The sequence below is a fragment of the Zootermopsis nevadensis genome, unplaced genomic scaffold (genome assembly GCF_977971745.1).
Source record: "Zootermopsis nevadensis isolate Lab colony 2312 unplaced genomic scaffold, Znev_1.0 Znev_ptg000013l, whole genome shotgun sequence".
Classification (NCBI taxonomy): domain Eukaryota; kingdom Metazoa; phylum Arthropoda; class Insecta; order Blattodea; family Termopsidae; genus Zootermopsis; species Zootermopsis nevadensis.
Genome location: NW_028259145.1, coordinates 4966016 through 4986851, shown reverse-complemented (window position 1 = coordinate 4986851; position 20836 = coordinate 4966016). Strand labels below are relative to the sequence as shown.

Here is a 20836-nt window from a genome sequence, read left to right as displayed (position 1 = left end):
AATAAAGATTTTTGTTAATGAAAAAAGTAGTGATATCCAACACAAAATCCATTTAATGAATGGACCATTCTCAAAAACCATTCAGAAATCTATGATCAAATTTTCAGTGATGTCGGATTGAATCGGAGAAAGAATTAAATGGTAAAATTACATTTTATTTAAACATTCTAAATTATATACAAATCACTGATCATTTACAATTTAAGAAACGCTTAGGTACTATGCGCGAAGAAAAATCCAACTTCGCAATATTAAAACTGGATTCTTCAAAATGTTTTGTTGTGATCCTTTAAACAGCTGGAGGCCTCGCCTAGAAATTTATGTTCCTGTTTCATTGAAATTATTTATTTTCTGTTGAGACAGAGAAAGCTGCAGACTGCACGGCCCGAACACCGCCATTCTTTAAGGCTTTTCATCCAGACAACGCTTGAAGATTGTTAGAAAACCGTGAGTATTATCTTAATGCAGAAGCTTATTGTGACGTGACATTAAACAAAATAATAGGAAAACCCGCAGGTCTGTAGCTATCTTCTGCTCTCAGAACGCATCGACCAATACTGAACGATGATTCTATTATTAGCCCCACGTTTGACACAAGCAGGATATTATCATGAATTATTATTGTCTTTACCCCTTATCGCCTCGCTCAGCCATTAAGAGTTTGTCATGGTACTTTATTTACAAGGACGTTATGGCAACGAACTGTACGTTTATGTTCTATAAAAGAACTGTGCAACTACCTTATAACTTCGCAAAATGTCCGGGTAGCCTGAACAAGGTTGATGTCGTAGAGGTCGTGCGAGTAGTGGTGGCACCTAAATGCGCGACGTGTAAGGAGACGGGGAGTTCAGGGTCGCACAGCCTCAACTGCGGTGACGCACCGAACTAAACACAGCTAGAGCTACAAACCAACTGAAGCTGACACCCCTCCAGCGCGTGCTTCGGACGGGTCCGTCTCATACGACCAAAATCAGTCCTTTGCGCAGGTGTCAGCATTTCTCGCGCGACCTCTAAGAAAATCCTTTGCACTAACGGTAGCTACCGAGGGGTTAGCAATCCGTATTCGTGTTTCGTTCAGTCCCTCTTCGGCTATAACCACTTCCTTTCATATGATCCGCTGACAGCACCGTTTTAATAAACTGCAAACAAATTTTTCCCAAATACCAGAAAGAAACATCGCAAGAACCAAGGACAGATCTCTTGTTACTGCTGACAACTTAGGAACCAGATTATTAAGGACGTAACAAATGTGCATGTTTTAGTGTTCCGAGTTATATTACTTCATAGGGTCCGGTTTCAGCAAAAGAATTTTAATCCGAAACTCTGTAGCCATTGTCCGCGACTAATCTTCAAATTCAGAATCTCACGAAATGCATTTTTTCTCGACCATATCTGAACTTGCATTATTAACGTTTATCGTACTGCAGAAAAATAACAGTTGATGCTGATCTGACGCTGATAAACAGAACAAAGGCCACAGGATTGGCGAAGTGAAGCTCATCTGTTAAAATTAAGTCTGCTGTCAATATTTCTCTGCTGCAAATCCACTTCACAGTGAAATATATTAATTACCACTACCTTTATCTAACTAATTCCACGGTGCAAGGTTCATCTTGAGAATCTAAACAATCGCTTAGGTTGTATCAAGTTCTGCGTCCCTTATAGAACGCAGCTTTCATAATTATCTTCACAAGAGTCCGCCAACAAAACCTAATCTTTTTAATATTATCCTCCCATCTACTTTTATGTCTTACATGTTATGTACCCCTTTCCTGATTCTCACCTAACATATTGTGCGAATTTATCATTATTCTTTAAAATTGTTACACGTTCATTACATGAAGTCATGTATTTCCGTCCGTCTGTCCACATGATTTGGTTCGATAACCACTGGACGGATTTAGATAAAATTTTGAATTTGATGACCTAAATTTCTGTGCGATATAAAATAATATAGCGGCCGCGCAAATTTCACAATTACCATTCGTCATGACAGCGATAATGAACGAACCATTGAAGAGAATCCTGCAGAAGAATAGTTTGCATTTCAACAGTTACAGACGACACCTTTAGCTTTTATCTCTTCAATATTAACCTGTCAGTGTTTGTAACATAATGCCCGTCAGTGGATTACTAAATACTCATAATAATATTATTAATTATTAATTAGTGTTTCTTTCTAGCATTTGCAAACAGAGGAAACATTTTAAAGAAATTACGTATTATAATTTTATTTGAGGAAAATATTTGTTGGATAAACTGTTTTACTTCGTCTTTGTCAATTCTGTACAGCTTCGTCACAGAATGTAAATAAATGCTGATTTTAATAATCTGCATTGCATTGATTATATCTCGTAGTTTTTCAAGCATCAAACGAACGCGAAGTGATGACCATACATTTATGCTCGTTGCTTTTGACAATTGCATTACATTTAGATCTCGAGACGTTTAGATACTGTACACAACATAAACTTCACAGACCGATCTGTTATTGTTCTTATTCTCGTATCAAATGTCGCTAACATGTAATTTACTGACTTGTTCCACTTTTGCGCCGAGCAGTAATTGCACATGAAACCACACGGCATTATCTAGACGCATGTACAGACAAAGAGCAGGGCAAGGACAATGTTCGTGCCAGTTCCTCGCTGGTTACCGAAGGAGAAAGTTTGTCGTTTGCTCGGGGCCGGCCACGTGGAGGTGTGTCAGCTGATTTCGCCGCACCGATCCAGCGAATTATACCGGCATTCCGGCAAATTAGCAACGTGGGTAAGAACGACTCTATTTTCAAATTTATTTCATTTTTTGCTGGCCTTGTAATCCTGGGGTCTCGGGTTCGATTCCCGGCGGTGCCCGAATTTATAACTTGTGTTGGGCAAGGCCGTGGTCTAGGCAACACGGAGTTTTCCTCCGTGGCATCCCAACAATTACTCCATTCACACACAGAAGAAGGCAATGGCAAACCACTTCTGGATCATCTGCCAAGAACGTATATGAACAGGTCCCAGTCCGAGAAAAGGATGGAAGGATCCTGTTCATATGGACCTGTCGTCAGACAGAACACTAAATAATAATAAGATGAGGTGGTCTAGCGGTTAGAACGCTGGCCTTGTAATTCTGGGGTCTCGGGTTCGATTCCCGGCGGTGCCCGAATTTATAACTTGTGTTGGGCAAGGCCGTGGTCTAGGCAACACGGAGTTTTCCTCCGGGGGCTTCCCCGGTTTCTTCGTGGCATCCCAACAATTACTCCATTCACACACAGAAGAAGGCAATGGCAAACCACTTCTGGATCATCTGCCAAGAACGTATATGAACAGGTCCCAGTCCGAGAAAAGGATGGAAGGATCCTGTTCATATGGACCTGTCGTCAGACAGAACACTGAATAAATAAATAGAGGCATACAGCACGCATGGTAGGAAAGAGAAATGCTAATAAAACTTAGTTTCGAGGCCCTGGTGGTCAGGATGTAAGCCACTGGCGAGATCTTGTGAACACGGTAATAAAACTTCGAGTTCCATGAGACAGGGAAATTTCTTAACGAGTTGAGCGACTGTTAGCTTCTCAAAAAGAACTCTGCTCCATGGAGCGAGTAGTTTCTTTACTATACTCTTTATTTATCTCCCTTACGTCTGTATTTTCCTTTCCGTCGTTAATACTTCTGAATAACAGATATTACACATACTCAGGATAATTCAAAAGTTCATTTGAACCTTTAAAGAGCAATTCTAGAAATGAGAAGTGGTTCATAAGTCCCTTTTGCACACAAATAGCAGATGCTGACTTCAAACATTAGTTTTAACTAGTAACCGTAAGTACAAACATTATTCACATTCATGTCGGGTCCGTTCTAATCCGCAAATTTAAGGACCCCAAACAATTTTATCTAGAAAATATAGTCCATGAAGTTCATCATTATGTAACTTTCTCCATCTCCATGTTACTGTCTCTGTCCTAGGTCCACATGATATGATCAGCACTTTGATCACAGATACTATCAATTTAATCTCTTGTCTCAAAGTAGAAGACAGACGTCTGTCAAAACAAAACGTAAAATCGGATTTGTTTATGGCGTATCCGAGAAAGAATTATCACAATTTCAAACCATGAACTCCAGTACAAGGTTTACATCACACGAGAGACGTTTTTTAAGGACCTCCTATTCAGTTCAACCTGGTCCCCTCGCCTTGTAGTTGTCCGTCCGGAAAGCGGACGACACGCATCCTTGACCAGATTCGTTCCAAGGCACAGATCTTCATTTATCCAAATCTTGTACAGAAGAAACCTTTGTGGATTACCCATGGACCTTCACGTACTCCCATGGAAGTATCACCAGATCTCCGAGACGATGCAATGGACCTTTCTCTTCCAATCTGTCTTCAGGGGAAAAATTGTGTCCGGAAATTTTCAGAATCATTAAATCCCAGGGTGACTGTACGAGGTGCGATCGGAAAGTTTCAAGACTGTGCAAATAGAGGGCGAACCGGATGTAGTACGAGCTTCTGCCGCTAGGGGGTGCGGCCTACATTCATAGTGAATCAGTGTGACAGCCGGCATCATCGAATTAGCATTTGTTTCTTAGTTACGGGCGTTTTGGTAGTGCATTACACCGACCCTCCTGCGATTTCGGAATGGCGTGTGCATCAAATTTTGCCAAAGACTCGCCAAAACGGCTACGGAAACCTATGAAATGCTAAAGGAAGCATTTGGGGAGTCCGCAATGGGTCGTGCACAAACTTTTGTGTGGCATTCACGTTTTAAAAATGGCCGAACCTCTGTCGATGATGACGAGCGTTCTGGACGACCATCTTCGAGCACAACGCCCGAAAATGTTACGAAGATTCGGCAGGCCATTCACGAAGATCGACGTCGTACCATCAACGACTTGTGCGACATTGTTGGGATAGGCTATGGGACCTGTCAGCTGATTCTAAAGGAAGAACTCCACATGCGACGCATTCTGCCTGAGGACCAGAAGCAGAATCGACTTCTCGTTTGTCAGGAGCTCAAAGATCTTGCAAGAACCGACCCCAACTTCCTTTCTAAGCTCCGTGTGACTTCTTCCTCTTCCCAAAGATAAAAATTCAGCTAAAGGGAAGGAGATTTGAGACGATAGAAGAGATTCAGGCAGAATCGCAGATGGTGCTTGACAGGCTGACAAAGAAAGATTTCCAGGGATGCTTCCAGGCTTGGCAGCGGCGCTGGGATCGTTGTGTTCACTCCCAGGGGAACTACTTCGAGGGTGATGGATGAATTTAATACCTGAGATAAGTGTACGGGTTTTTATAGGCGCAGTCTTGAAACTTTCTGATCGCACCTCGTATACCATCTTATTGAAAATCCAGACCAATAAACTAACTTCCTTAATATCTGACACGCCATAAAATTCCAACATACCGGGTTGTCACATGGAGCCTTCCGCGAAGGAAAAAATGAAGTCCTCTGACGTCTTGTGCCACGGCACACGAGACATTTATTTTGGAACTTCCACTGACGAAGAGAATTCTGGACCTCCAGACACGGAAATTATGCCTGTTCACGTGAAATGCTCCAGAAAACGTAATTCAGGTTAGCATGATCGTCTTCCACATTATCGAACGTGAGACAAGCGAACTTCTGACGTGCTTTCGACTCGCTTCTCGCACTGATCATTTCCGGTTCCGAAGAAAACTCTGGCTTACGGTTTCCGCGGTATGAGGCGACGCTGATGGTTGCTATTCCCTTTATGTGCGCTGCAGATTAATTTAAACTGTTCCACCCATTGCAGAATCGATCTAAAATTCCTTGAACATTTTTACGACTGATTTAGTTACTTAGACACCACAGACATGCAGTCTTGTATTGGTCGGATGATATTCTCAGGGCAAATGCCGAATGCCATCCTTGATCTCTCAATGTTGCTCAGTGCGCACGTCCATGTGAGATTGGAATGACACATAGCACTAATAAAATTTACACAATTTTTTCATTCCTGTTGTGAAAACCGAACTCTTACACCTTGTACTGATTTACACAATGAAATTTTCCATGACGCAATTCTTTCTCGGAGTGTCTGTATTTTAATCTAAGGCTTTTAAGCGCGATACTGCTGGTAATCGGACGCAAACTTTTTCTGTTGCCTGTAAAAACCTTTCATAATATTCAAATTACGTACACGACAAAGTTCTTTTTTTACAGAAACTCGTTAGTTCAGGTTTCCATATGCATTTTGATAAATGCTCGTTAAAATATTCCACTTAATGCCAAGGTTTTCCCCAGTTCGTAGTTTCCTCTTCAAGAACCTGTAGACAATCAGCACGCTTGTCGGCCGAATAATCTTGGTTGTAGTTCTATGTTGTTTTCCCCATTAACTACACAGGCGACAGTATAGCTGGATTCAGCGTTTTTGGCCGCTGAACTTTGTAAATTGGAACCTCGGAGCGAGTCAGTTACCAGAAGTTTGCTGGGAGGGATAGCAGCAGGCCGCGTACAGTACACTCCAAATAAAATATCACCACGGTATGTAACACAGGAAAGTCGATTTCACTAAAAAATTAACACTGCAGAGAGTATTAGATGATTTTATCTTCTTCCCAACTCTTCGGTCCTCTTCCAAATCTTCCACTCCTCACAGACCATCGCTTTCTGACATCACTCGATTCATCACTACCGCTGCTGCTGGTCACTCCATTATCTTCAATTGTAATGCGTTCAATAGCGTCTTCGATTATGCCTTCTTGCTCATAATAAATCTGTTCTAGTTTTTCCACATTCCTCTTGCCCAATTTCTTCGAATCGCTGGCGACACAGATGCTCGACGACCTTAATTTTAAATGTTGTGTTCTTGCTTGCAACCCATTGTTTTACATCTGCCCAAATAAATTCATTGGGGTTTAAATCGGGATTGTACGGCGGAAGTCTGAGCACAGGACGTTCTTTGTCTGCTAAAATCTGATCAATCACATAATATTAGTGCTTTGACTTATTTAATTTGATTAAATCGTACAGTTGAGCTTTCAACACGTTGCCACAAAATGGGATGTTCATTTCCAATAGCCAGACTTTCATTTCGTCTTTGTTTTAAGACCTCGGTGGTTTGTCTGTCCGAGTGTTGTCAATAACCAGAAAGGAGTTTGCAACGAACAGGTGCCATGTTGTTAACACAGCACAGTCACAAGACAACAATTATCAGACTTCCACACTGCTGCAGAGACACAGACTGCACTAACTGACGGAAACTCCTTCCTTCCTTCATTCAGTGGTCCGCATACTGGGCACTCCCTACAAGGTCAGCGGCCATAATCGGTGGACCCAGCTATACCTTAAAATAGGCCGTGAGAACGTAATGATTCATTCGATGTTGAATTTGGTATTTCTGTAGTAGAGCTTCATATCAGTGTGGAGCATTTGTTAAGGGTCTATTCATAAACTCGAATTTATACAATTCAGTCCTGATTAATATATATTGATGTTATAAGGTGTTTTTCGCGCTCTAGCGTGAGCGGAGAGCGAATTATGTTTCCGCCATCTTAATCTGTAGCGTTTTTCCTGCAACTACTATAACTGCATGACCATGGGAAATTGTTGCGAAACAGTGATCTCGGGTGGAATTAGTACAACAGGAACCTACGAGGTGCGATCGGAAAGTCTCAAGACTGTGTCAATAGAGGGCGAACCGGATGTAGTACGAGCTTCTGCCGCTAGGGTGTGCGGTCTACATTCATAGTGAATCAGTGTGCCAGCCGGCATCATCGAATTAGCATTTGTTTCTTAGTTACGGGCGTTTTGGTAGTGCATTACACCGACCCTCCTGCGATTTCGGAATGGCGTGTGCATCAAATTTTGCCAAAGACTCGCCAAAACGGCTACGGAAACCTATGAAATGCTAAAGCAAGCATTTGGGGAGTCCGCAATGGGTCGTGCACAAACTTTTGTGTGGCATTCACGTTTTAAAAATGGCCGAACCTCTGTCGATGATGACGAGCGTTCTGGACGACCATCTTCGAGCACAACGCCTGAAAATGTTACGAAGATTCGGCAGGCCATTCACGAAGATCGACGTCGTACCATCAACTACTTGTGCGACATTGTTAGGATAGGCTGTGGGACCTGTCAGCTGATTCTAAAGGAAGAACTCCACATGCGACGCATCATGACAACGCGCCAGCGCACACCGCCCTCAAAGTTCGGCAGTTTTTGGCCTCAAACACCATGGCCGTCATCCCGCACCCTCCTTATTCGCCGTGTGACTTCTTCCTCTTCCCAAAGATGAAAATTCAGCTAAAGGGAAGGAGATTTGAGACGATAGAAGAGATTCAGGCAGAATCGCAGATGGTGCTTGACAGGCTGACAAAGAAAGATTTCCAGGGATGCTTCCAGGCTTGGCAGCGGTGCTGGGATCGTTGTGTTCACTCCCAGGGGAACTACTTCGAGGGTGATGGATGAATTTAATACCTGAGATAAGTGTACGGATTTTTATACGCGCAGTCTAGAAACTTTCCGATCGCACCTCGTACGTAACATGGCGTGTAAAATGCTTTTAAAATTCTAGTGTACTCCAAACAGTAAACATTTCAAATCCTGTTCACATTAAGAGTTGCAAACTCAAACACAAATGACAAATTATACTTGTAATTAATTTTAAGTTGAAGGTTTCAAGTAACATAATTTAGACTTAAAACATTGTTTAATCTTTTATTTCTATAACAAAGCTGTTATGGTTTTTATGAAGTTATCATTTCTCAATAATGAACTGTCTCTTTCAACCCCCCCCCCCCCCCCACTCCATATTTAACGGTCGGAGTTGAGACTTTTCAGACTAAACGTCGTCGAACAATAGGAGGGGCCCGGAATCTTGTCAAAAGTCACACATCAGATGAAGGAGCTTGTGTTTCGAGGTTGAGGCTGAAATTAAACTCGAAGCGAACTGTCTGTTCCCCTCGACCCCCCTACAAAATGTCTCTCTCACGTATTTTGACATTGGGTTTGTCCATTGTTTTGTAGTTAACCGTTATGAACCGTAAAAAAAATTCTCGTCTTCCTCGGAACCGGAGAAAATTATATTGAAGTGACAAGAAATGAAAAGTATATAAAAAATGGAAAGTGATAAATGGAAACCGTGACAGGGAGAGAGAAGTCATCAGATTCGAAAAGGTGAAAGGAAAAAAAAGGTGGCGGGACCTAAAAAGAGCAGAGATTTTCGATTGCTTGGCTTCAGAACATGAAAAGGAATTTTATCGAAAAACTTTGCTGTAAAACATCTTGACTACTTGTAACTGTCGCACCGCAGAAACCAAATAAGGCATGAATCCATCGAAACGGAGGATTTAACATTCGAGTGTCTTGTTTTGCTGGAAAGGGAAATGTAGCAAGTTGCTCGTTTCGTAAAAGTAAAAAAAAAAATGCCATCATAAAATCATTTTATCTCACAAGGCCTTGAATGAGATTCAATCTGAATTTACGTCTAAGGGCTTAGCGGTGCTGACATGAGGAGAGGTCTTAATTCTAAAAACAGGGGCACTAACACCGCGAAAAATATAGGGAAGTGAATGAACATCATTGAGTCAAAATGTAAGATATTATCTCTAGTTTAATATATTGAAATAGGCCACTACCGTCTTTCTCCTAAACGTTGCCTGTTTCATCTTCCGATCTCTTTTTTTTCTGCATTATTTTCTGATAACGTCGTTTACAAACCTAAATATTTTTCTTTATGAACGTTGAAACTATATTATAAGGTCGTTGGTCCATCTCACAAGCTCCGAGGTGCGTACCAAAAGTAAACGACACGACAAATCCTTTGTAATCCTAAGCAAGCAGATAACTAGTTTGTCTTTAGGAAGTGATGATTTACAGAAGAATAATACATCGTACATACGGTAAGAAAGTTATGAAGCAGTGTCCTTGTTCATAAGCCGACCGTTGTTTAGCTGGTCAAAGATTACCCGCTATTTCTCGCCATTTTTAACTTAAGCGACGTGTTTTTTTTCCGTCTAATCACAATTGTATATAAATAAAATTTATACATAAGATATTAAAATATCATTTACATATTTGGTATTTTAATAGCTTATGTATAAATTTTATTTATATACAATTGTGATTAGATGGGGGAAAAAACACGAATAATTAAATTTTAATTCACAATATGACGCAATTATATTAACTTAAGCGACGTGTTAAAACTATCTTACAATCAAAAAACACTTGTTTGGTTTGGTAATGGCAATAGTTCTAACGCGCTGAAATGTTAGCAGCTGGTGGTGTCCTGTTGAAGTGATAAATTGCTGTATACCGGCTGTACGTATATTTAACTTGGATGGTTGTCTTACTTGTGAGTAAAGATAAGGACGTATATAGGTAAAATATAGAAATATATTTACTGTTATATCACTGATTCCACTATGGATTTTAGTTAGGAAATTATTCTTCTGCATGCACAGTCGAAGATAAGGTATAATTATTGAAAAACCCCGAAAAATTGGCTTGCGGTAAAACTCGTTTATTTTCCTAATCTAAATAGCGAACAAGAACAGACGAGAAGAGCCATTGCTTATAAGCAACATATCTAGTGTGTGTCATAGAAAAGGTTAAGGGCACTTTAGTACTGCATCGAATATTTAGTATCGTTCCGTAAGATAAGAAAAGTGAGATAACATATAATCGAGGTGGAATACTTCATAACAGAATTTAAGAAAGATCACTAAATTTTGTTTGTCATTATCATAGATCCGTCTCAAACAAGAATCTTTGTGAAAGCCGTGAGCATCAAGTCTTGATCAGAAAAAAAAATCTTGTCAGCCAAAGGACGACGGATTCGACCGTGTTCACCGGAACCTCGTAAGCAGTACGAAAAATGCTCGCCCGACGGTCTGCTAATTGCTGATTTGATGCCTTGCAGAATAAGCTCCTAAACATTAGGAACCTGGAATTTGCTGTTGACGACTTCGGTGAGTACATATTATTATCCCATCTATTTACCCTTATATAAGGTATTTACTTCTATGTACCAGAGACAAACCTTGCTCCTGAGGTACACAGTGCAGCAGCTATTTCCGAAATACATCTTGTTTTTAATACGTTTCACATGTATTATATAGTTTATTGTTAGAGATGACTACATATTCTACGACAGCGTTTTTCGAATTATGTATTAAGATCCTAAAATGGCAGTTTTCTGAAGTTCCCTGATGTCGTGTTCGCCCGGAATGTTGGCCAAATACTTTCTGAGTGACTTGGAGACAGTTCCAGTTTCTCCTATAATTATTGGGATTACTTTTGCGTTCCACATTCGCTGTATTTCATTGAGAAGGTCCTTGTATTTCAAGATCTCCGCTTCCTTCTTAATCACATTCCTGTCAGTCTGTATTACTGTATCAATTAAGAGACAATTTCCGTTTTTGTTTCGGATTTTAATATCTGGTTTGTTGTTTAGAATAGTTCTATATTATTATTATTGTTGATTAATTCGTCTTTAATAACCTACGGCGGAGAACATCAACCCTATTTTCTGAATTGCGTGTTTTTATGTGTTACAAGATGGCATTCTTTACTACTTCATAGAAATTGTTCTGCTGTACGTGAAGATTTACTGGGTTCGTGTTAAGATTGAAGGGGACAGTATATGTGGCTTATTAGTACTACTCTACTCGAGAGTTAAGTAATTCCTTATAACGTTTGAGGTATGAAAAGTCACGTGTTGCACTTCTAGCAGACCGAAAAATGTCGTGCTTGTTCCAATTTAAATCAAGTTTTACTTCAAATACTTAATAACACCGGAAGTTATAAAATAGTCAGTCATGACAAAACAAAAGAACAACGATGCTTCTTACACCGGAACAACGGAAAGCAACAAACACTTGTGAGAAATGTCTTTATGCCAAAGACCACTGTTAACCACTCAGGAATAACAGGAATACGCATGCGCACAACATCGCTTTCCTATTGGGCCGCCTACGTCACAGTGGTAGTAGTATTTAAGGTAGCGAAATATGTGTAGGTTGAAAATGTAACACGTCTAGGAGAGAAAATGAGGACATCTTTTTATGTCATTCCTGTACAAAGCGGAGGACAAAACAAATGCGACAGAGACAAAGCAATAACAGAAGTACATTTACGTTATGAATATTAGCTGTACATTTTTTAGTTTGGTGTAAACTTTCTCCTTCCAATTCTCCTCGCTGCGAAAGCAATTGTGTTCTGACTAAATCTGTCGCATCTGAATATTCACATGTGGGCCCTCACAATTATAGCGATGTGCAAACACGTGTTGTTGACGGTAGATTGCCTATTGACCCTTATTGTCCCTTTCATGACTCTACTGGCGTATGAGCATTGACCTCTGCAAAGTGAGGTTAGTACAGAAAATACTAGAAAGAGTGATATTTGTCTGTAATTAAGGAAGAAAAGAATGGAGTTTATAACACATAAAATAGGTCACAAGACAAGTAACTCCATTCTGGACCTTACCATACGTGAACAAAGAACCGCTACAAGGAATTATTTAGTCTTTCCTTGCAAAATATGAGACATAACCTCAAACATTGTCACAAAAATTCCGTATCTAATCCTCCTTCATCGACCATTAATAAATATTCTAATATTAAACATCATAAAACTGAAGAATATTATTACTGCTAATGGTGTTGCATTACTGTTATTATAATATTGGATGTGGACACACTTTTGCTCGCGTATGAATACACTTTGTTCGTTGTCAAGCGACGATGGCACGGGGACAGATTCAGATAAGAGACACTTGGAACAGCGATCTTAATGCAGTTTGTAAAGTAATTCCGTAAATAAAAATCAGACGCTTTGTGATCGTCCCTTTGTGTTCTATGATCAAATATTGAGCACAATAACAGTTTTAGCTTTAATGGGGCACCCTTTAACCATGATATGAGTCCCCCCTCGGGTTCCGAATGAAAGAAACTGCTTCCAGACATGGAATATATTTAAAAAAAAAAAAGACAGTCGCGAACAAAGTCGCGGGGTGGCCATCTTACTTGGGGGAAAGCAGCAACCCGCAATAAAATCCAGGGTTTTTCGACACCTTAAACAGAAGGGAAATTATTTCGAAAGGAAGACGTGAGAAATACGCTCAGAATTCACTGGAGAAAACAGAAGTTAAGAGACTACTTTTAGGTTTAGGCGTAAATGAGAAGATAATACTATAACGAATCTTGAAAAATGCTGTGAGACGGGATTGTTCCTCCCAAGTGACTAAAATGATTCACAACTTCAGAATTCAGTTCTGAATCAAAATAGGCCACAGGGCCTGAAATTTAGGCAACTGAAGAAGAAATCGGGTCTTTGGAGAAGTTTTTGACGAAGCTTTACGAGTAAACTGATCCACATCATTGGACATTTTCCTTCTTATGTGCCTGTAATTTTGAAATTACACGACGTTTCGGAAGCTGAGTTTCTTCTTCATCTCAGTAACTTAAAGCTTTCAAAGGAAGATTTTGTAACATGGCGTCAGTCAGTCAGTTTTATGGAGTTGAATATTAGGACTTCTCATGCCTCACCTTCATTCAGAATGTCTTCAAAATGTTATCAGTTGAATCAAAAATTATTTTGATAGCACACAGTACACATTATCATGAATCCAGTGTAAAAATGTGTTACAATGGAAAGATTATTTTTTGTATAAACGATTTTCTCCTGTCGATATGCAAAACATCTCTTCCAGAATCATTCCCTTCTCAAAGACAACATGACAACACCGGACAGTGACTATCTCGCTATCATAATCCATTTAAGACGAGCTTCAAAAGTTAATCTTTGTGACCATAGTTCGTCGCTCGTGATCCATCTACTCTCCTACGAAATGACGTAACAGTACCTCCGGTATGCTCGTGTGTGGCGAGCGACATCTGTACAGGTTAGAACTAACTAAACGATTCAAGGTCTTTTTGAAAAGCCGTGTTTGTAACTGTCCCTGAATATACAGGTCTAACCCCAATACCGAATTTAGCGAAAAATCCATTCAGCCGATCTCGATGAATTATGTAGTTTGTGAAACCACCGATAGACGAAAGAAACTAAAAGACTCAAAACTCACAGACGGACGGACAGAACAGGCCCATAAGATGTTGTTCTTCGCTTAATATAGAGCATAAAGTGCACCTAAAAAACAAAAAGTAGCACAGAAGTGACAAGATATCTGTGGAATATATTAAAATACTGTACCACAGAATCTACAGTGCATTTTAAATGTCAGACAGAATAAACATTGTAAGTGCCCGGCCAAGACTCTCGGCAGTTAATAGGCCTTTTTGTTTTCCAATACGTTTTAAAATAAAATGCAGTCATATCTGTCCTTGAACTCCTGACATAGTCAGCTGAAAATATTGAGTGCATTATGGGTATATGATTGCTGCATCATACAATGGCGCGCAGGCGACATCTACGTAGAAGAAAATATAGAACAAGCTCTTTTAGCGTTTTGGTGAAAATTTACAACAGGGATTGAACCCGCGACCTGCCGGTTTCTTTTGTGCGGTCAGCGTACATCATTATTTGGTAGTGTTTCATTATGTATGACGAAAAATAGTTACCTGATATAAAACTCTTTGCCGGTGTTTGCCATGAGAACCGTTTGCTGATTAATGAGCTGGGAGAGGTGGAATATTAGATATTAAACAAGATATTGAAAGATTACTTACGCGAAACAATAATATCTCACTAATGTCTGTTAAATAATATGAGAACTGTTTGTAACAGTAAAGTAGAACAGACTGTAATAATTGTCGTAATTCAATGAACTGTCTCGCTGTCGATAAGCATAGTCGATTGTGGCCGGCAGAAGGAAGGAATGTTTTACCTGCAGCAGAAAGTTGAATGAAAATTAGAGACTGCTCTGTTTTAGACAAATGTTCATTCTTCACCAGCAACACATACTGAGTTTATACTCCACAAAATTTCGCCCCATTAAAAGCTGTGTACTAAACTATGCGTGGCCATAAATATGTATGTGTGTGTGTCTGTATGTGTTTGTTTTTACGAATCATGATTATGAAAGATAAGATATTGCCTTTATATAACTGAAACGTGAGATTATGTAATTTCTTGTGTAATTTCGCGGCACGCGTGTAACCACTTGGTTGCACACAGTTACGGAATTGTTCCAGATCAGGGTAATATAGGATGACTATCAAAACAATGTTTTTATGTTTTCAAATTTCCCAATTCAGCTGGCTAATATTATATTGTCGTTATGTATGTAATAATTAAATCGTCGTTGATCTATGTGTCATATTAGCAAAGAAAACGTTCAGCGCGAGCTTCACTATGAGCGAAATTTCTTTATAGGCCGACGTAAATTTTTAGCCGAAAGAGTGGTAGCAACTTTTCCATATAAATGTAGCTGGTTTGATAGTGTAAGCTCAGCTTATTTGTTAATTACGCTTAGAAATAAAATGTTTGTGAAACACGTGAATCAGCACAACGAGAGAGCAATGAAGTGTTCTACAAGCAATGAACAGCTGTTCCAGGCATGCAACTCGAAGTTCCTTATCAGTGTTATGTAAGGTCAGGGAGTAACATAACGCCAATGAAACGAACATCGATGTCATCATCGAAATCAGTACAGTCTTCTGCAAATCAAGTAATATGCGGACAAGAGAAAAGGTTGTTTTATATTTATTGTTGTTACAGTTTTGGTGTAAGAATTCTTGGAAATGTGAAGGCACTGTTTAGTCAGTGAGTACAGAACTAAAAACTCCTGTGCACGATACATAACCTTGCATTTACAATCTAGTTTTCTTCATGTCCTGCCTTTTCAAAGGAGCTGACACAATTTTGTGTATGTAGTAGTAAGGGTAAGACTAGTCGACCTATTATCACACATTTTATTTTAAGGTTAATTTTCAAGATGAATTCAACTGCAGATTATAGCATCATTGTATGACCATGTGAGTAATTACCATTCTTGCTTTAATTCGTTAAAGTACATAAAATGTATCTTGAGCAGTGGTGAGTGTGTAGGGGATCTGCCACTGTGACTCTAAAGGGATGGTAGGTGATGCAGTATGTTCAATGTTGCTCATTTTCTGAACTTCATCAATTGCTTAATGTTATGAAACAAGACATTGTGGTTTGGGAACTGACTCTACTCCTGTTTTCAGATGAAAATCTTACTGTGGTGGGTTCAATAAAAGTGATTGAGATTAGTCCCTTTTATTGCACCAAACAGGAATAGGATTTTCACCTGAAGGTGGGAGTAGAACCAGTCCCCAAAATGCAATGTCTTGTTTTAGAATAGAATTTATTTACATTACATAGATCCTTCATAGGCCTGATTCAATGATGTAGAACAGGTCATAGCACAAATACAATACATGTTTCTAGTACAAATATAAATACATAGTTGTAACAGCTGTTGACAGATTTTTGGAACTACAGTATTACAGAAAAATAATTATGATGAGAATACTATTATTAAATGATGGGTGAAGTGCAGAAAACAAGCAACATTGATTTCACGCTAGTTCTAACACAAACCACCTCCATGACTTACACATTCTAAGAGAATGGGTTTGAATATATTAAATTATTAATATATTCTAATACCTATTCTGTGAGTAATGGAGGCTCCTTTTCGAGGTACGAAGTAGCTCTTCATTTAGTGCTGAGGCCAATAGTACTTGACTATAATACAGTAAGTAACAAGAGGTTGGAGAAAATTACACAGTAAGGAGCATCATAATTTGTACTGTTTGTGAAGCGTGGGCCTTGTGCCGCTTGGAAGCTGTGACCATGGGTTCGAATCCCATTCAAGGCATTGATATTTGTCTGCATCTTTCTGTGTTGTGTTGTCCTGTGTACAGGTAGAGGCTTTGCGACGGGCTGATCACTCGTCCAAGGAGTCCTATACCAAATGTCTAAACAGATCAAGCAACCTCTTACAAAGCGGGACAAATGCTAAAAAAAAGATGTCTGCTATTATTAGGAGATAAAATTCAAAGGGTGAGATGGACAGAACATGTAACATGCATGAGGATAACACAGAATTGCGTAAATGCTATGCAACATAAATTATTAATTGAGAATACTGGACCACAGGAACAGGAAACCAGTCAAATAAGCTCTGTCATTCCAGGTAAGGGTTAAGGTAGAAGCTAAAGAACATTTTGAGTTGGTTTATTACTTATATTTATTTGTTTTTTTTTTGTTTTTTTTAGGTGCTTGATAAGTGAAGGGACACCTCTTCTATCATATCAGCAAGTACAGTCTTCATCAGCTGACAACATGACAGATGTGTTTTGTATATGTCACAGATTTTCTAATCGTAAATTCTTAGTAGATATATTGGCCATTCTCTTTGGTATTTCAGCATGGTTATCTGTAAATGGTACATTTGTGCAATTACCATTACTGGTACAGTCACAGCCAGAAGGCTGGAGTCTACCATCTTATATTGCTGTAATCATTCAGATTGCAAATGTAGGGCCAATTCTTTACAGTATTTCACAAAAGCTTTTCCCTGGAAAAATAAAAGACAGTTGGATAATTTATGTAATTCTCATACTTGGTAGTACAGCGTTGTTACTGATGGCATTTTTTTATCATGAAACTAGTTTTATTAGTGATGGGCAGTATAGTACTGCGCTTTTTGTTCTCATCTTCGTTGGCGCATTGGTTGGGTGCACAAGCTCCGTACTGTTCATGCCCTTTATGGGGAATTTTCTTGAAATTTACCTCATATCTTACTTCATAGGGGAAGGGCTTAGTGGATTTTTACCTAGTGCAGTGGCACTGATACAGGGTGTTGGTGGAAATCCTGTTTGTATTCCTGATTCTAAAAACGTTTCTGTGCCTTATACAGAACCACCTCATTTTTCAAGTGAATCATTTTTCATCTTTCTTTTTGTTGTGATGACTTTAAGTACAATATCTTTCTTTCTTTTAAACAATCTCGGATATTGTCACAGCGAAAGGACTGATTCCCAGACCAGATCTCAGGCACTCGGCATGGAGTATATTAAAACAGCTGAAGGTTCTAGAAGCAATCGTGCTCCTGCACATAGTCCAATTTTTACTGTTAGAGAAGATGTGGAAGTGTTAATGAAAGATCCAGAAACCTCCATGGTCCATCTGAAATTACATAATGCTCATCGAAATACACATCTGCATGGAAATGCAGCTGCGAAAGATGACGTTGCCACAACCAATTCCTTCTCTTCCGAGTTGTCCGCAGACAAGCGACCTTCTTTATCGCAGTCTGTGTATATTTATTTTCTAGTTTTGTCAGCGTGGGTGTGCATGTTTGGCAATGGTATTTTCCCAAGCATTCAGTCATATTCATGTCTTCCTTATGGTAACGTTGCGTATCATCTCTCTGTGACTTTGGGAAGCATGGCCAATCCAATGGCTTGCTTTTTAGCATTTTTTTACCCATACTCATCAGTAAGGACTATATCCATACTAACATTATCGAGTACTATCATCACGGGGTACATCATGGCTACGGCGCTTCTCAGTCCGGTACCTCCGCTTATGAACACACCAGGAGGAGAAGTTCTTGTGGTAAGTTGCATGTGAAGTGCTGCAGCACTACAAAATATTTCTGTCCCAAAAGGGCTTAGAAATTTTTATCATTTATACAAGTCACATAATGTTGTTAAAGTAGTTATGCGCTTTTATGTGGCTCAGATGGGGAAATTTTGGTAGAGACCTCTTGGAAGACCAAAAAAGAAATCAAAGCATAATTTTTGCAATGGATAGTAGAGTAGTAAATGGATAGGATTCACTCAGAATTGTGTCCAGTGGTGAACTTTGGTATTCATGATGTTGAAACTTAAGTTATATAACCAGTTACTTAATTAAAAATGAAAATAAATTCTTGCAAGTTATTCTTCTTCTATGGCGCTCCGGTCTGTATTCAGTCCATGGCCTCCTCAATTCTCCTCTTCCATTCGGTCCTCTGTTAGGTCCGTCTGTCCGAGGCTTTGATCGAGGTTTCGAAACATCTTCCTTTTTACGGTGCAAGGTTGTTAGCCTTGCGACCAACCCCCAACCTGGAGGACCAGGGTACCTGTTTTAGTCTGACCTCTCCCCCTCGACCAATCTGGCTAGGGAGGCCCTACCAGTAGCTATGCTACCGCCAGCATAGCTCTTGGGGTCACTGAGGTACTCAACCCCCACCACCATGACAAGGTGCAGGTACCATTAAGAGAGGCTTGCAAGTTATTATGAGAAATAAATTTGTTATAACATTCCTTGTCTTTTCTCAGGTGTTGACATGGGTGATCGTCACTGGTCTCATCACATATATAAAAGTGTCTATTGCATCAGTATTGCGCTTAGAAGGTGGCCGTGCGTTATTCTGGTGTGGAGCTGTTCAGCAGATGGGATCAGCTGTCGGTGCCCTCATATTTTTCTTTATCATCAATTTCACAGACACTTTCACATCTTACTCTCCGTGTGAATGACGTATGATGTAATTTAAGTTTTGTAATTTGACTCGTCTCTGCCCCAACGCATCGAACCTGTATTTCACTGAGTGGTAGAAGAAACGATGCAGAGCAGCAGCTTCTTGTGGGAACTGAAAATGCGGTTAGGGTTGTCAGCAGTAATTAGTATGTTTAATTTATTAATTCGTTAACCACCAGCCCATTATAAGCCTCGGCTGTGTAACCAGTCATCATTACCACTGACATTTCCGCGATTTTCCTCAACTGGTCCAAGCTTGTATGGTACAATTAATTAGGCCATGACTGTCTCCTTCCAAATGTTTATCCATTCACTGTTCACAAGCAAATCATTTAATGTACTGCTTTGAAACTAACTAACAACTGCAGTGAGTAAAATGTTCCTCTTGAGCTGCCACTCAGGAAAGCTGTTAAAGTGTAGCCTACAATTTCATGTAAAAATAAAGTAAATACAAGCAGAGTGGCTAAAGATTTGGTGTCAGCATGAAGTATAAATGTTTATTTCAGTGTGGCCGTAAGTTTAACTCTGAAATGTAAGTGGTCTTCTGGTTATTTTCAACTTTTTATTTATTTTGTAAGGTGCAACATCTCCGTATTTAAACGTGGTCATAGTTTTCAATACTGAAATGTGCTATACACAGTAATTTTGTCTTTAATACATTTAGCAGTGTGCTTTGTTTCTTGACCTTGAACAATTAATTTCTGTCACTGAAGCATAAAAATTAATATACTGTGGTGCATTTTTGAGAATATGAAAAATAGCATAGATATGACATTTTGTCACTTGTCCTTCAAGTGAAGGTTACCGAGAGCTGTACATGCTTGCCTAGTTTATACCACGTGAGTTTACTGTGTTATAAGAGATTCAAATTAAAAAATAAAGACTTTTTTAACTGTGCTTTGGCCAGGTTTGGTCGCTGTGTATGCAGATGGTGAGGAATTATCGAACTTACAGACCCTGAAATAACAATTTCAGGGGACTGGTTGCTGAACTCTGGTAATTATTTAGTTTCCTGTTAACTTTTATGACTGTGCTTAATACTTTATGGGTCCAAGCTATGTAGCGCTAGAAGGAATGCAGAAACTGTGATGTAGGTATCGATAAAGAAAATACTTTTCAGAGTGAAGGTATTGACCAAGTTCGCCTTTGCTTTATGAAATGTACATGCTGATTTTCTTTAATATTTTTCAGGTATTACCAAACAGGATATAATAGTCGTCTGATAGGCTCCGCCACTTTTCCTCATTCTGGCTTCTCTCTCTTTCCGTGCCTCGTCCTGCAGGACTGAAGCGCTTGGACCTGTATATTACATAAGTCCTTATAGTTCTGTGAAGATTTTAGAAGCTGGCTGAAAGATATGTTTGAATTACGTACTGTTGAATGATAAGTTAAGCCTGGTGCAGAAATGTAACAGTTTTACTT

The 20836-nt window shown here is 39.4% G+C and overlaps 1 protein-coding gene across 6 annotated transcripts; it reads left to right on the top strand.

Moving 5' to 3' along the window:
• The first annotated feature begins 2619 nt into the window (after positions 1-2619).
• On the top strand, positions 2620-20311 carry Rift (Riboflavin transporter). Of its 6 annotated transcripts, none has more exons than XM_022069370.2 (4): positions 2620-2769; positions 10706-10926; positions 17164-18508; positions 19216-20311. In XM_022069370.2, exons 3-4 carry the CDS (start codon positions 17231-17233, stop codon positions 19411-19413), a joined length of 1476 nt encoding a protein of 491 aa, XP_021925062.2. In that variant the 5' UTR covers positions 2620-2769; positions 10706-10926; positions 17164-17230; the 3' UTR covers positions 19414-20311. The 6 variants fall into 6 exon arrangements, with proteins under 6 accessions (XP_021925062.2, XP_021925060.2, XP_087204613.1 ...); XM_087348487.1 differs by lacking the exons at positions 2620-2769; positions 10706-10926 and adding exons at positions 15245-15610; positions 16810-16948; XM_022069368.2 differs by lacking the exons at positions 2620-2769; positions 10706-10926 and adding an exon at positions 15241-15610.
• Positions 20312-20836: the final 525 nt, after the last annotated feature.